Here is a 16527-nt window from a genome sequence, read left to right on the forward strand (position 1 = left end):
CTCGGGAAGGAGGGTTCCAGCAGCGCTCCCGCGGCAAACCGGCGGCCGTTCGTGCCCGTGGTTTGCGTAACTCGGCACTCCAGCTTGTGGGGCGCAGCCCGCCGGGGCGGGTAGCGGGGCCGGCCCGGCCGAGGCGGACGCCGCTCCCCCGCGCAGCCCGCAGCCGGGGGCCCGGCGGTGCCGCGGTGCGGGCCGCGGGGGCGGGGCGCGGGCGGGGCGCGCATGCGGGCGGTGCCAGGCAGCGCGGCGGGCCGCGGAGCCACTCGCCCCCGCAGCACCGCTCGGCCAGGGACAGCTCCCGCCGCCGCCCAGGTAACGCGCTCCCCCCGCGGCCGCGCTGCGCCCCGCGCTCCCTGCCGTTGCTTGCTGCTGGGGGGCCCGGCGGCTCACGCCCTTTCCCCCGGTGGTTGCTTGCTTGCAGCTCCGAAGCAGTGACGGCGCCGTCCCCACCGCGGAGCAGGCAGCGGCGGCCGGCTCTTGCTCGCCGGGCTCTCGGGGCTTTCTGGCTGAGGACGGAGCGCGTCTTCCGGCAACTTCCCAGCAACTTCCCGGCGCTCGCAAGGCTCCGCGATGGAAGGGAAAGGTGGGTCGGGGCGCGGGGGGGTTGGGCGGGCGGCAAAAGGACCGCAGTGGCCGGGCCGGTGCGCGGCACGGGGCCGGGAGCAGCCGAGCCCAGCCGCTGTGGTGGGTCCATTGCAGCAGCGGCGGGGACGGGGCTCGGGAGGCGCTTTGCCCGCCCGCGCCGGCGGGTGGTATTCGGTCGGCTGCTCGGGGGATTCTGGCGAAGGGTGCTGCTTGTTAGGGGGTTCGGGGCCAGTAAATTGGTTTATTTTCCTTTAGCGTGAGACAGATGTTAGTTGGTGATTTGTTTTCTTAATGCTGAGGATTTGCATAATAAATAGGAGGTCTGTCCCATGATTTTCAGTCAGTAACGCGGAGATTTTTAAGAGAGAAAAAAACATTTCATAATTAGAATGGCTTTTTAAAAGATCTTTTTTTTTTCCCCCTGAAACGAGAAGAGCAGGGCTACAGAGCTCTGCCCTCATTACGTTGCATCTTCAACACATCGGAAGATCTTGATAAATTGGGAGAAATGCAATGAGTTTGCTGCTATTGAACTATCCACCCTAGAAAGAGGAACTAATTAAATACTGCCGGCCTAGCTCGTGTCTTTGCATTCCAAGTGACACATCTCTGTTCCAGACGTAGCCCTTCATGCTGGGCATATGTATCTTGTTTCTATACGTGGCTTTGTAGTCCTGCTTGCTTGTTTATCTGTCTGCCTCTACAGTTGCAGCAGACATCATACATTCAACTGGTACACGAACTCAAAATCTGTAAATGCTAATTGCCAACGAAATACTGGTGGTAAATCAGTCCATGCAGTGGAAGGGCTGGTTGCCATTCCCACCTAACCCTAGCTGCCAGCTCTCCTGTATGACACAGATCTGGCAGCTGTTTAATTGATAGAGATCAAGGCAGTGGGAGAATATGGGCTATATTAATTCAAGGAAAATGATGGTAGACTTGTATAACACAATACTACATACCTTCCAGGGAGCTGAGCAAGCTATATTTAAACCTCAGGTTTATTTTTGTAACTATCTTGTCAATCAGGGCTATAGTTCTCCTGTGTGGGAATATTGGATTCTATGCTGATTAAGGAAGGAAGCTATTTCGATCATATGGAGGCAGTATGTCCTATAAAGCACAGTTTCTTGTGGGCAGTGATCACTAGAATGACCAGGGCTTGAGGACAGGTAAATACCTTTTTAAAAACAAGTGTACCTGCCAAGACTTGACTTAGGTCAAAAGCTCCCAGCAGTCATCTTAGCTTTGATATCTGCCTTAGGGGTATTTGGCTATCCATGCCATTTTCACAGCTGACCTGAGATGTGGCACCTTACTTTTTTGCGTGCCCTACCAGTACATGGTATGTGAAGCAAAGAGTGCGTCCTGCTAAAGTCACAGCCTGTGTGCCTTGTCACGCACTATGCAAGCAAGAGTAAGGCTTTCTGGGGAACTTCTAGGGGAGCTGCTGTAACTGGAGCAGCTGTACAGGAGGTAGAAAGGTAACAGCAATAAAAGAGAAGAAAAAAGGTCCGGTTAAGTGGTGACAGTAGCAGTAGCTGGTTCCTGTCTTGTGCAAACACATAGTGACAGTTGGTGATGAGCAGTTGAACAAGGGAGCTTTTTGGGTTGCTGGTACTTGGGTTGGTTGCAAGATGGGCTCCACAGCAGTCCACATGCCTAGGCTCTTGGCTTTGGTGGAAATGGTTGTAAAGGAGTGGGACAACCCCAGGAGTCACTACTCTGTTATGTTTTGCTAGAAATTCTCAGCAGATTGCTCCTCCTAGCATTTTTTCTTGTTGAGGTGAAGGTGGGGAACAAAGAGTCTGTAGGTTTCCTCTATGTAGAAAAAAAATGACTGTTGAGAGCAAACTCATCAGAAATAAAGGGAACTAGAACGGGACATGTCCAAAGTAGAGATCACGCTTTAAATGAAACACACAAGCAACTTTGGCACTTCAGTGGGGAAATGAAAAGGCAAGAAGTCATCTGCTCACGGCAGGGATCCAGTTGTGCTGGCACCAAAGTGATTCTTGAAACTCGCTCGGTGTTAGAGCAGCATGAAAAGGTCTATGGTGCACAGATTTAACAGCCTAAATTTGTATATGTGTACAGTGGGGCACGATGCAGGACATTTCTCCTGAGAAGAGGTTATGAGCCAGCCTAAAGCTTTCACATCTTCAGCTTTCATGATTAGTCCTAGATGGACTTGCTACTGCATTGCCTTACTAGAGAGTTGTTTACATTTTCATTACTAACCAAGCCTCTGCATTGCAAGTCCTGTGTGTCAAGATTACTGCTTGTAAATGGTGTTTCTCTGAAGTCATCTCTTGCTTTTTAAATGCTTCCTCCTGCAGCCCTTCTCCCACCTCTCCAGTCTTCCTCAGTGCAAATCTTGGAACATTTCAAACTCAGCGTTATGCAGATACTGGGGAAGAGTCTGTGCTATATTAAGCAACATAAAGTCTGTTTCAGAAAATTTACCTTCTGGTCTTTGAATTCAGCTGTCTCTGGTGACTGCTGTGGATGCTTTTGCCTAGGATTTGCCATCCCAAGAAAACTTGGTTGTCTGAATGTGGGTGATGCTGATGCTTTGCAAAGCCTGCAGAGCTCTGTTAAGCAAAAAGGCTAAAGGCCCATTTCTGGCGCTGCTCAGAGCAGCCATAACTGATTGCATTGGTTGGACTCATTCAAGAGAACGAGAGAAGAAAGACTTATCCCAGTTTTTGTGCACAGTGGGGCACAGGACTGTTAGGATTGTTACAGTAAGAGGGTGCAGGTGTGTGCTGGGGAGGGGGTGATGGTGCAGCTTTTACCTCCTCCTCCTGATGGATAAACCTAGCTAGAGATGAGCGTCTTTATCTAAAAGATAAATAATTGTAGTGGTTTATGGATCTGCAGTGTTACCAACACACCTCGGTGATCTAGAAGTGACATTTGGCCTCATCTTACCACTTCCTTGACTTACTCTGTTCTACACATTCACTCTCTCCAAATCTTTTCCAGCAGTGAGAAGCTTAGAAGTTGTAGCAGCTCCCAAAGCTCATTAGGCAATGGGGGAAGGGAGTGAATTGTGGGTGAGCACTTGGGTTTGCGTCTGCTGCCTGATCCCTGAATCTCGCCACTACAGCAGTTCCTGTAGGCTGCAGCAGTAAGTGATACCATGCCAGGCATCCCAAGAGCTGGGCTTTGCCAAAGCTAACAATAGTTAATGTGGAGGTTAAAGAATACTTGGTCTTTTGCCAGATTCTTCAGTCACAGTCAGAAAGATGCTTAGCAGGGGAAGGAATGTCACACAGTGTTGTTCTGACTCGGAGGCTGGGAAAGAAACTAGCCAAGCAAGAGTCAAGCTGCACAGTGTGGAACGTATCCCTGGGCTTCTCGATGGAGCAGAGAGGGACTGCAGGCTAACCTTGCTGCAGGGAAGGCTCCCTTCCTCTTCTGTAGTTTTGAAGATATGGAGAAATTTGTTTCCAGTAATGAGAGAGAACAGACCTATTACTGCATTTATCTTGTCTGAGTTGAGGATTGGGCACTTGTGTCAATGTTGCATGGGAAACAGGGATGTGCTGCCCGCTGAAGGGCCCGTACAGCTCTTGCTGTCTGTCCTTTCTGGGTGCCAGTGCCAGGCACTGGTGGCCCTGGTTGGGTTTTATCTCCTGGGTGCAGTGCAGGCTGCTGACAGCACAAGATGTATTCTGTTAGCCGAGAAATACAACAGGACTTGGTTTTGTCAGCTAGTCTACTGGGTTAGCAATGCTAAAGCACACTGTTGGCCACCACACTGAGATCTGGAGGTGCTCTTGTCAGTCCTCTGAGCCATGGTCCTGTCCTGTTGGGTAGTAATGTCAGGTTGGAGTGCATTCTCTATGCAGTGGCTCCTCCCTCTGGAACACCATTCTCGTGCTCAGAGGGTTGCATGGTAGAAGCCAGGGGATCTGGCCTTATAGCTTTTCTCTGCTGGAGAGTCTTAAAACAGCAGAGCTTCGAGGAGGTGTCTGCAGAGGACATCTCTGCAGAGTGACTGTCCCAGGCAGCTGCTGCCACAGTAGTGCCATCTGAGTCATGTTGTCTTTCCAGTCACAAAGGCTGGAAGCAGCTTTTTGCTTTTGCAGAAAAGCCACAGTGCTTTTCATGGGCACAACGTCCAGGCTTTTAAATGAGGTCCTGTAAAACAGCAGTAAGATCCAGTTTACCGAGGGCATAGAGTTGCCCTTCATGGGATTGTCAAGCAGGTCTGAACTCTTTGCATCTTGCTGTCTTGTGAATAAGCGAACGGGTGCTTTGATCCTTCTCTCCCTGCCAGGACCATAGTGGAGTTTCCTCGGCCAGCCCCAGCATTGTGGGTCAGCATTCTTTGCACGACTGTGTGCTGTGCCTGTAGAGGGCAGAATCCTCACCTGGAAGAACTTGTGATCAGAACCCGATAAGAGTCAATGAGTGTTAGTATTGCAGATGGGCTTTGTGGGCAAGGTGAGAGTGGCAAGTGGGAACATGCCATTCTGGAAATTGCTGTGCACTGTTCCCACCTTTGTGACTTTCTCCGATGATTGAAGAAAAGATCTTAGTGATCCCATGTCCTGAAGCTGTTTGAGATGCTCACATCAAAACTCTCTTCACAGGGAGAGTAATTTCCCATTGGAATGGGCTGCCCAGGGAGGTGGTGGAGGCACCGTCCCTGGAGGTCTTCAAGAAGAGACTGGATGAGGCACTTAGTGCCATGGTCTAGTTGACTGGATAGGGCTGGGGGATAGGTTGAACTGGATGATCTTGGAAGTCTCTTCTAACCTGGTCTATTCTATTCTATTCCATTCCATTCTATTCTATTCTATTCTACCTGAGCATGCGTTTTCCTGACTTGCTGTATGTGTGAGCCTGCAGCATAGACTGTGGAACACAGACACTGATGTAATGCATATTGGTGAAGACTGGGGGACATAACTCAGCTTGGTTTCTTCTTGTAATGGAAACCAAGTAGTAGCTCAGTCAGTTTTGTTAAGAAACTCTTTTCTGGCAGGGGGTGTGTGTGTAATACTTGCCTCTGTCAAGATGGGCAGAGGCTACTCTGAGCAGTTTATTATCCATAGAAGAGGTAGCTTCATGCTCTTTACCCTTCACAATGGTGCGCTGTGTGAAATCCAGGCCATGTTACTGAGACCAACAATTCTCAAACTGTTTGGAATTTGACACATGCAGGCATGTTTGGGGATGTTTTTATTATCTGCCCTGTGCTCCAATCTGTGCATTTCCAGGTGGGTACCAGTGTTCTGCATAATAGGGGAATGCTTTGGCTGCCTGACCTTAACACCTTATCCCTGAGGCTGGAGTGGAGTGCTGTGAAAATTGCTTTGTTTCTGTGCCTCAGACTCAATCTCTGCTGAAATATGTAGGGGGGGGGAGGGACGACATAAAGAACTAAGCTAGCACTACATACATTCTCTAAAGTACTTTAGAGAGCAAGTGAAATGTCTGTTTCTCTTATATTAGAAATCACATTAAACACAACACAAATATGACTATGTCCTGAAGTCCTGGGAGGACTCAAAGGTGGTAGGAGCTCTGGTTGTTCTGTAGAACTAGCAAATGAGTAAATCTTGGCTGCGTGCTGCTACAAGGAAGAGCAGGTAAAGGTATAATACCTTTGTTCACCGTGAGTTGGTAGCTGCTGATGTATCACGGGCAGGCATCTGCAGCCTCAGGATGAGAGGAGGATCCAAGCCTATCTGATGCTGAAGGAAACAGACTTCCTACCCCAGAAAGCAGCTGTGTTCTAATAAGGCCTTGAAGTGAAGAGGACAAAGTAAGTGGCTGTGCTTGTATTCCTTCAGACTTACAAACCTATCATGTTACTAACACCAAGGGGGAAGACAACTCGAGTAATAAGCCTAAATGCTATTAAAATGGGAGGAGGACTTAGTCATCTGGCTTATACTAAAATACCCAAGAAGCAAATAAACTCTTCCATGGCTCCCACATAACTTGTGGAAGTTGCATTTAGCCTGAATGAAGCTATAGAGTCATTTCAAATAATGTATTTTTTAAAAGCATTGACTTATTCTGATGTCCCATGTAGAGGTGTTGTCACTGGAGGCATAATCTCTGGATACTCTGGTCAATGACCTGCATAGAGCTGTTTCATCCTTAGTTTATTTAAAGCCCAGGACTTTAGAAAAAGGCAACTAATTTTTTTTGCAAGCAGACTTTATCAAAAGGCTTAACTTACCGTAAGATTTTTCTTGTCTGCTCTTGTCTTCTCCCCTCTATCTACTCAGCTGTTCAAATCCTGACTGAACTGAACACTTCTAATGTGCCATAAAACTTGATATGCAAAAAGCCAGTTATTTAGGGAGAATTGCAGAAACTATTTCAGTCTGTGTCTTTTGACCTTTAAGTGGGATAAGATGATTAATTTTTACATGCAGAGCTTAGTGTTTATTAGCATGGTGAAAGGTAATTTGACAATGGAAAATATTTCTGATGGGCATAATAATGAATACTTTCACTCAAAGTAGGAAGAGTTGAGGCTCTGCAGCCTGGAGAGGAGAAGGCTTCAAGGAGACCTTATAGTGGCCTTCCAGTGTCTGAAGGGGACTGACAGGAAGGCTGGGGAGGGACTATTTACAAGGTCTTGTAATGACAGGACAAGGAGTAATGGGTTTGAACTGGCAGAGGGGAGATTCAAACTAGATGTTAGGAAGAAGTTCTTTACAGTGAGTGTGGTGAGACACTGACACAGGTTGCCCAGGGAGGTTGTGGCTGCTCCTTCCCTAGAGGTGTTCAAGGCCAGGTTGGATGAGGCCTTGAGCTACCTGTTCTAGTGGGAAGTGTCCCTGCCTGTGGCAGGAGGTTGGAACTGGATGATCCGTGAGGTCACTTCCAACCTGAACCATTCTGTGATTCTGATTGTGTGATTTTAGTAACTCTGAAGACACAGTTTACTATTTCCCTGAAAGCAATACAGGAATGTTTCCCTTTTTATAGCTTCTCCATCCCTGCTCTTTTGAAGTGTTCTTTATACTGGGTAAGAGTACAATCTGTCAGGCTAATGCATTGTGTTTCTTCTCCTGCTTGGAGAGCAGGAGGTTTGGATGAACCTTATAATTTGGTACTTAGGGAGGATACAGATTGAAAGCTATGGTTTTACTTGTTCAGATTGAATTAAAGTATTTATGGTGTCGTCATGTTTCAGTAGTGATCTTGTGGCTTCAGATGATGGCTGCTCAGTAGAGTGCGGGAGCGATGCTGCAGCGTGCTTCAGCCATGTGGCCAGGGAGGGCTGTGTGTGCATCAGGATGAGCACTGCCAGGAGTAAGGTGACTTGCTCTTTTCAATGGCATGTGCAAAACAAGAAATCAGGAAGGTATGGAACAGCATTTCTGTTTGGAAAACATTTTTTCTTGGGCTGTGTTTCTTCCTCTTGTGGTTCATCCCTCAGCTGGACATTGGGTTAGACTGGCTTTATCTACCATCAGCCTTCCCTAGGTAACGTTTATTTAGTGAACAGAGCTGTTTGGAGGGCTTAAGAAGAAAAGCCAGAAGTGCTGAATGTTTTATTGGTGTAATGAGGGAAAGTTGCTTTGCTTTGCAGTCATTTGGAATGTATTTTTAATGCAAAAACACTTCTCCTTGAATTTGATGCTATCTCCAAAAGAGGCTGACCGGCTAGGAGGCATCTTCAGGAAGGCTGGAGCCTATCTGGTCACTAAGTCTCTTATGCCATGCTTGTTCCAACATAAGATGCTATTGCTGATTTGGATTTGGATTTTTTTTTTTTCTCTCCAAGTCTACCCATCCAAGGATTATTTGGTAGGATGGGCACAGTTAAGTGTTGGGATGATACCTCATAAAGCAAATGTTTGGCTAGACACTTCAAGGTTACTCCCAGATGATATTGGTCTCTGATATGATCCTACTGCGGAGCTTGAACTCCAAATCTGGTTCTGAATTCTGTATCCTGCCTCTAACTCCTCTCATTCACATACTGCTCTGTACCCCACTTTCATATCTGAGTGTTTATCATTACTTGGGACATCTAAGAGCTAGATCTAGATGTGGCTGGAATTTGTCTGTGATTTATTTGGGGGCTAGAAATTACAAGGTAGCTGTGCAGTTTGAAAGATCAAACTGGTATGAATTTCAGCAGTGGGATAAACTTCTGCTTTGAAAGAAAGCCTGCAGAGCTTCATCCCCTGATGATGTGCAGTCCTGAATGAGTATTTTGAGGCAGGATTTCCTGAGTATAAAACTTGTAGGAAATTCAGAGAAGAATGTCTTATAGCAGTTGCTTTGGAATGGTAAGAAACAAACAGAAAACACCAAGTAAATTCCTGATATCCAGAGTTACTCTTTCATCATAGGTGGCATTGCTTTGAGGCTCAGCTTAGTTCTCTGAGACTGCCTGAGAAAAAATGTGAAGCATTTGTTATTTTCTAAAGGATTCTTTATTAAAGGATTCTTGCACCTTCTGTGCTTGCTGTGATGCAAAAGTATCCATTGTGCTACTGCTTTCTTCACTGAGAGAGTCAGTGGACACTGGAATGGGCATTGTGGCCAGGTGGGGGTTGGCCTCTTCTCCCAGGCAACCAGCAACAGAACAAGGGGACACAGTCTCAAGTTGTGCTGGGGAAAGTATAGGCTGGATGTTAGGAGGAAGTTGTTGCCAGAGAGAGTGATTGGCATTGGAATGGGCTGCCCAGGCAGGTGGTGGAGTCACCATCCCTGGAGGTGTTCAAGAAAAGACTGGATGAGGCACTTAGTGCCATGGTCTAGTTGACTGGCTAGGGCTGGGTGCTAGGTTGGACTGGATGATGTTGGAGGTCTCTTCCAACCTGGTTGATTCTATGATTCAATGATTCTATGATTCTAATCGTTAACTGCTTACTGTGATGGTTTGGGTGTTCTCTGCCCCCCCACCCTTTAGAAATCACCCAGACTAGACTCAACCAGCTCTGAAAATATGAATGAAGCTTGTATTTACAGCTAGCACAATATACAAGCAGATATTTACAGTAGATACAGTTATATACAGAAATATACAAGGTAAAAGGTAATACAGAAACACAGCTCCCAGTCCCAAGGAAGAGTAGAGGTTCGGCCAAGAGGTTAAGAAGCAAAGTGGGTTAGCCCAAAATGGAGAGTGAGGTTAGAGAGATGCAGCTCAGCCAGCAGCCCCAGTGAGAGTGACGGCGAGAGAGAGAGTGGTTATCAAATGTTTTTATTTCTTGTTCCCATACATCTCAGCAAGACTGTGAGCGAAGCAGACATCACCATTGTTTTCCTTTCACAGCCTGTAATCTACTTCTTCTCACCAAAACATTCTAGCCTGCTTCAAACTAGCACACTTACATAGTAGTAAGGGTCTAAAGAGGTTGTTTTATATTAGTTTGAGGGGATGTTAACATAGCAAACAGTTTTGGCTTACCTTTTACTTTCTTGAAGGTAGTTTACTTTGTTGGTACAAATCTCACAGCTCTGAGGCTCTTGCATTAGCAACTGCTAGTCAAATTGCTAGGGAGTGTGTTCAAAAGTCAGAGTATCCACCCCATCTGGAAAGTGACTGTGACACTGAGAACAACTGACTGCGTGCTGAAGCATGTCTCTGCCATTAACACTGCACAAAGACTACCAGATATCCAGCATTACCTGTCAGTCCTATTTGCACGATTCATCTATCAGTAATATGCATTTCAGGCTTTCCTCCCAAAACTATTTATCCTGCCTTCCCCTCTCCCTAAATATCAGCATCCAGGAGCAGCAGGGCTTTGGTGTGCTGGAGTTGGGGTTTTCTGTATTCTTTTTGTTTGGTTGGTTGTTCAAAAAAAAATAAGAAAAAAAAAAGAAGTTAGGGTTGAATTTTTCACCTCCTTTGATTAGAATATTCCCAGAAATAGTGAGGACAAGCCTGATAAACTGAAGCAATGCAAACTTGCAGCCGTGGGTAGTATAGAAAGAACAGAATGTGTTTAAAATCTTAATTATTTATAGTAAGAAAATACTGGGTTTAATTAAATTGCCCCTTCTGTGGCACCACCCTAAAGCTGATGACAGCAGAACTGAGTGCAGAACTTGCCCTCGTGTTCTGCTGTCTGTGAAACTCCCAACAAGGCATTGAGGCTGAGGTTGAGCTTTGCATGTGTAGGGATCTTCTAGTGCAAGCAATGCTCTGTGCTGTGCAAGTCAGTCAAGTGGTAGGAATTCTTTGACTGATGGCCTGTTACAGAGGTGCTGGTCTACATTTGTAAACACAGGCAGTTCCTGTTTTAGTTAAAGGTTTTCAGGAGCACTGAGTCCAGAAAAGTCTTGCTGAATCTGAGTACTGGTATCACCAGAAGCTGGTATCACCACTGCTGAAATCAGTGCTTATATGTGGAGCATGAGTTTATACTTGCTGATCTCAAAGGCAAGGCTGGTGTACAGCACTTTACTGCTCTTGTCTTCTGAAGTCATCCTTATTGCCCAGAAGCTGCCAGCAGTTTGGTCATCCAAACCAAACAGAGCATGTCCTGAATGCAGCTTTGCATCCGTTGCCGTTTCCCTGCCGGTGGGCAGTTCCTCTTCTTAGTGTCAGAGACTTCTTTCAGCCTTAGGAGTCCTCAGTAGTCTATCAGAGAATAATGTATGCCATTTGTGGGCTGTCTTCTGCCTGTCAAGAACACTGAAGCAAGCTTCTGCCTCTTTTCCTTCCTGTCTGGAGCTACCTGAAATTCAGGTATCCCATTTTGAAGGAAATGCCATTTTCTGAAGTTTCTGTGCTGAGTTGCCTTGAACTCCAGATTTGTATTGCCATTTAAGCCTGTCAAGGGCTTCCTGGATTCTGATGGGTTCTGCCTTGCATCTGTGTGTGGTTGGTTGACCCTAACTGGGTGCCAGGAGCCCATCAAAGCTGCTCTATCACTCTCCTCCTCAGCTGGAGAGGGCAGGAAAAATATAATGAAAGGCTTGTGGCCAAGATAAGGATGGATAGAGATCAGTTACTGTCGCAGGCAAAGCAGTCTTGACTTGGGGAAATTAGTTTATTAACAATCAAATTGGAGAAATAAACCCAAATCTTGAAATCCCCTTTCACCTGGACCTCTCTTTTTCCTGGGCTCAACTTCACTCCCAATTTCTCTACCTCCTCCCCTTCTAAGCAGCAGAGGGAGGATGAGGAATGGGAGTTGTGGTCAGTTCATCACACATTGTGTCTCTGCTGCTTGTTCTTCTCAGGGGGAGGACTCCTCATGGTTTTTCTCTGCTCCAGTGTGGGATCCCCCCTACAGGAGACAGTCCTCCACAGACTCCTCCAATATGAGTCCTTTCTAGAGGCTACATTTCTTAATGAACTGTTCCAACATAAGTCCCTTTAACAGGGTACAGTCATTCAAGAACAGGCTGCTCAAACATAGGTCTCTTCCAAGGAGTGTAGTACTTCAGAAGCAAACTTCTCCGGAATGGATCCCCTGTGGGGTCACAAGTCCTGCCAGCAAATGTGCTCCAGCATGGACTTCTTTTCTTCATAGGGCCACGGGTCCTCCCAGGGTTCTGCTGCAGAGTAGGCTTCCCACAAGGTCATAGACTTCTTTAGGCATCCATCTGCTCCAGTGCAGTAGGACCCTTCATGAGCTGCAGGTGTGTATCTGCTCCACCATTAACCTTCATGGGCTGCAGGTGCTTCACCATGGTCTTCACCAAGAGAGCTGGTCATCACCATCTCTGACACCTGGAGAACTTCTCCTTTGTTGACCTTGATACCTGCAGCATTTTCTCTTGCACATTCCCACTCTTCCCTCCAGCTGCAATTGCTCTTGTGCAGTAACTTTTGTTTTCCCTTCTTAAGTATGTTCTCACAGAACTCTACCACTGTCAGTGATGGGCTTGGGCTTGGCCAGTGGTGGCTCTGTCTTGGAGCTCTCTGGAATACAAGCCCTATGAGGAGAGGCTGAGGGAGCTGGGGGTGTGCAGCCTGCAGAAGAGGAGGCTGTAGATTGCTGTCTACAACTACCTGAAGGGAGGCTGTAGCCAGGTGGGGTTGGTCTCTTTCACCAGGCAACCAGCAACAGAACAAGGGGACACAGTCTCAAGTTGTGCCAGGGGAGATCTAGGCTGGATGTTAAGAGGAAGTTCTTCCCAGAGAGAGTGACTGGGATTGGAACAGGCTGCCCAAGGAGGTGGTGGAGTTGCCATCCCTGGAAGTGTCCAATAAAAGCCTGGATGAGGCACTTAGTGCCATGATCTGGTTGATTGGACAGGGCTGGGTGCTAGGTTGGACTGGATGAGCTTGGAGTTCTTTTCCAACCTGATTGATTCTATGATTCTGAACATAGGGGAAGCTTCTAGTAGCTTCTTGTAGAAACCACCTCTGTAGCTCCTTCTGCTATCAAAACCTTGCCACACTAACTCATTACACCATGAGAGTTTGTCAACACCTGTAGCATTATGAAGAACACAGCTGAGGTCAGAGGCTCATCATTCTCAGAGAAAGAATTTTGCTCTGTGCCCTTTTTGTAAGGAGGTACAACAATAATCAGAGGGACTGTGGCTTTCATGGGATACTTCTAAGACTTTTGCAAGTGGAGGTACATATGGGCCAAAAAGCTTTGTAATTGTTTTTGGTCCTTGGATTATTTCCCTAATCAACCTTGCAGCTCTCCCATCTGTTGAAGTATGGAGGTTAAGTTACTGAGGGAAAATGGTTGTTTACAGCTTTGCATTTTAACTTCCTCTGTAAAGGAGAAACAGAGAAAGAGAGCCACGTAGTCAGGAAAGCCAATATTTTCTTCTCTGCAAACATACTACATTTCAGTTGGAAGTAACATGGTTTAGTTTGAAATAGCCTCCAAATTATTTTCTTTGGGGGGGTTGAATAATGAATTACAGAACAAACTCCATTTGAAACAAATTGGTTTATGGTAATGGTTTACTTAAAACTTTAAAATTTACATTTTTTCCCCCCCATGGAACATGGAATTCCCCAGGGCAGTTTGACAGAACTGGTCATGGAATTGCAAGTGTTCCAGTTGGACTCTGTCAAGTATTTCTGTGCAGAAAAGGTCAGCTGCAGATGTTCTGCCTGTACTTTGCCAATGGTTACTGGCTCAGATGCCTTGCAAGGGCCATGCAGGTTTGTTGTGTTTGATGAAGATGGCTCATCTGGCCTCACCTGAATGGATTGTCTTGTAGCTTTACCAAAAAAGCCTCACTTGAACCAGATTGCATTTGTTAAATTTAAGAACTGCCTGGGTTTCACCCCATGTCTCAGAATAGCCCCAGCTGGCACACATAGCTCTGAACTACATATATTTATAGCTGTGCTGCAGGGTACCAGAAATAGTGACCAAGGTGGCTGTTGGCCAATGGCTGCTGAATGCCCTGAGTCTCATGAATTGAAAACCTCTTGTACCTCCTTGAGGGGAAAATGCAGGGAGATTGTCTCTAATTGTGACCCCAAATGATGATAGAGCAATCCAGAAATAGCAAAGCATGGGCAGTGAACTCCCTTGATATAAGAAAAACCTGGATGGGTCTGATGTTGGATCCTTCGTTTCTACCAAAAGAGCTAAGTTCTGTTCCTGGAGGGGCAAGTTACAGCTACATAAGGGAATAAATCAAGCCCTGTTCCTCTAGAGAATGAACCCCTTGGCTCTCAGCTCAGCTTCTGCTGGCAAAAGAAAACAACTGGGGATGGAGTGTGAGAGTTTCACACATCTGTGCCAAGTTGAAGGCATGAGCCAGCAGTGTGTCCAGGTGGTCAAGACAGCCAATGGCATCCTAGCCTGTATCAGGAACAGTGTGGCCAGCAGGACAAGGGAGGTTATTCTGCCCCTGTACTCAGCACTGATCAGGCCACACCTTGAGTGCTGTGTCCAGTTCTGGGCTCCTCAATTCAAGAGAGATGTTGAGGTATTGGAACATGTCCAGAGAAGGGTGACAAAGCTGGTGAGGGACCTGGAGCACAGCCCTGTGAGGAGAGGCTGAGGGAGCTGGGGGTGTGCAGCTTGCAGAAGAAGCTCAGGGCTGGCCTCATTGCTGATGAAGTGAGGCTGTAGCCAGGTGGGGTTGGTCTCTTCTCCCAGATGACCAGCAACAGAACAAAGGGACACAGTCTCAAGTTGTGCCAAGGGGAGGTCTAGGCTGGATGTTAGGAGGAAGTTGTTGGCAGAGAGAGTGATTGGCATTGGAATGGGCTGCCCAGAGAGGTGGTGGAGTTGCTGTCCCTGGATGTGTTCAAGCAAAGCCTGACTGAGGCACTTAATGCCATGGTCTTGTTGACTGGCTAGGGCTGGGTACTAGGTTGGACTGGATGATATTGGAGATCTCATCCAGCCTGGTTAATTCAGTGATTCTGTGATTCTATGATTGTGGCTGTTCCCTGCAGTGGGAGAACAGCTGTGGAAGGCTCTGGTGAAGGGAACTGCTGTGCATGGAGGCTGTGTGTCCTTAATGTCTGGTGCCAGGCTGGTGTGGTTGTGTACACTCTGGGGCTGAGGCGTTGGACGTGGCACTTGGTGCCATGGTCTAGCCTTGAGCTCTGTGGTAAAGGGTTGGACTTGATGATCTGTGAGGTCTCTTCCAACCCTGATGATACTGTGATACATCTTTAGCTTATTGGAGCAGTTGTATGAGGAACTCAGTGTAGTTTTAGTGTCCTGCTGATTCCAGACCTTGCTTGTGTAACATTTGCAGGTTGGGAGTGGTTGGATGCAGGTCTTGATGAACACTGTTGTTTAGTTTTACCTGAAAATCCAAAAGATTTTGAGGCATTTCACTATTAAAGCATCTTTTTCCTTCTAGTCCAGCTGAGTGATATTAGCTACCTCTCTTCCTGAAGTTCATAGCTCAGAGGTGCTCTCTGAAACATCTCAGATGAGTTTAATGGGAGAGATTCAGCCTGTGACAGCTACTATCACGACCAGCAAAGTTAAAGTTCGCTGATTATTTTTTGGATGATGGATCCTAATAGTTTTTAACAGAAGGTGAGAGCAGAGTGTCAGGCCTGGAGGCATGTGTTTGTGTTGCTGCATCCTAAATGCTGGTCAGAGATTGTAGAAGGATGAAAGCACATCTGATCTGTTTGGCAGGCTGGACAAGGACATTAGGAAACTTCATTTTTTTTTCTCTCTTCCAGGTGGTTGCTGTTGCAATTTGATGTCTTTGTTCTGTGTGTTTTCCTCTTAGCTATTTTCAGGCCTGTATGTGATCTGGTTATGATAAAGTAAAGTCCCTCCTGTGCCTCAGACAAAGACTCTAATCTTGCCCCTAGTGAACATAGTGATGCAGAAGGCACTGAAAAAAAAGTTGAGGTCTAATAATTGTTTCTCTAAGTTCACTGTATACTAAAGATTGATCTTTGTGCTGTATTCCAAAGGCACATCCTTCCAGAAATAAAGACTAAGAGACTGAAGTAGCAGTCTACCTAATTGTTTCTACTAGAAGAAGTTGCTGCAAAACCATGCCATTAATTTCAGAAAGTGCAGCTGTTTAGAAGAAACTGAGCTGAAAAGTAAAACCACACAACAGAATGAATTCTGTTCTAACTCAGACCAGGTAATTTACAATCGCTAATCATCTGACATTTCGTAACAGCTTTTTCTCCTCCTTATGCTGTCAACTCCTATATCTGCTTTGCAATCTCATATTCACTGAGATGGCAGAAGATTGGGATCCCATAGCTGCTTTATAGTTGGTTTGCTGTGAGGCTCAGCAGATGGAAATTACCTTGAATGGTAAATGAAGTTACAAGTGCGTGTGATCAAATGCTAGTGTGCGTCACTGCCCTCTTCACATTCTGTACTGCCTGTGCAATGTCTCTGGTAGCTGTGACTGAAGGACTTGTTCATTCATTTGCACCATTTGGTGAGATGCCCCAGACTTCTGCCTAAAAGATAATCCCAATACTTCTCCTACTGATAAAGCCTGATTGATATGCACCTTCTGGTAGGATCTCAAGAGGCATTTCACTTACATAAAACATTGCATGCT

At 46.5% G+C, this 16527-nt stretch overlaps 1 protein-coding gene across 1 annotated transcript in view; it reads left to right on the forward strand.

The window, feature by feature from the left end:
- The first annotated feature begins 219 nt into the window (after positions 1-219).
- Positions 220-16527, forward strand: part of FGF12 (fibroblast growth factor 12) — a 288433-nt gene continuing 272125 nt past the window's right edge. Inside the window, exons 1-2 of the mRNA XM_064152920.1 lie at positions 220-312; positions 422-583. Of these exons, the coding sequence (XP_064008990.1) occupies positions 571-583 (13 nt within the window). The 5' untranslated portion in view covers positions 220-312; positions 422-570. The remainder of the gene's footprint in view (positions 313-421; positions 584-16527) is intronic.

Source organism: Pogoniulus pusillus, chromosome 13 (genome assembly GCF_015220805.1).
Source record: "Pogoniulus pusillus isolate bPogPus1 chromosome 13, bPogPus1.pri, whole genome shotgun sequence".
Lineage (NCBI taxonomy): Eukaryota > Metazoa > Chordata > Aves > Piciformes > Lybiidae > Pogoniulus > Pogoniulus pusillus.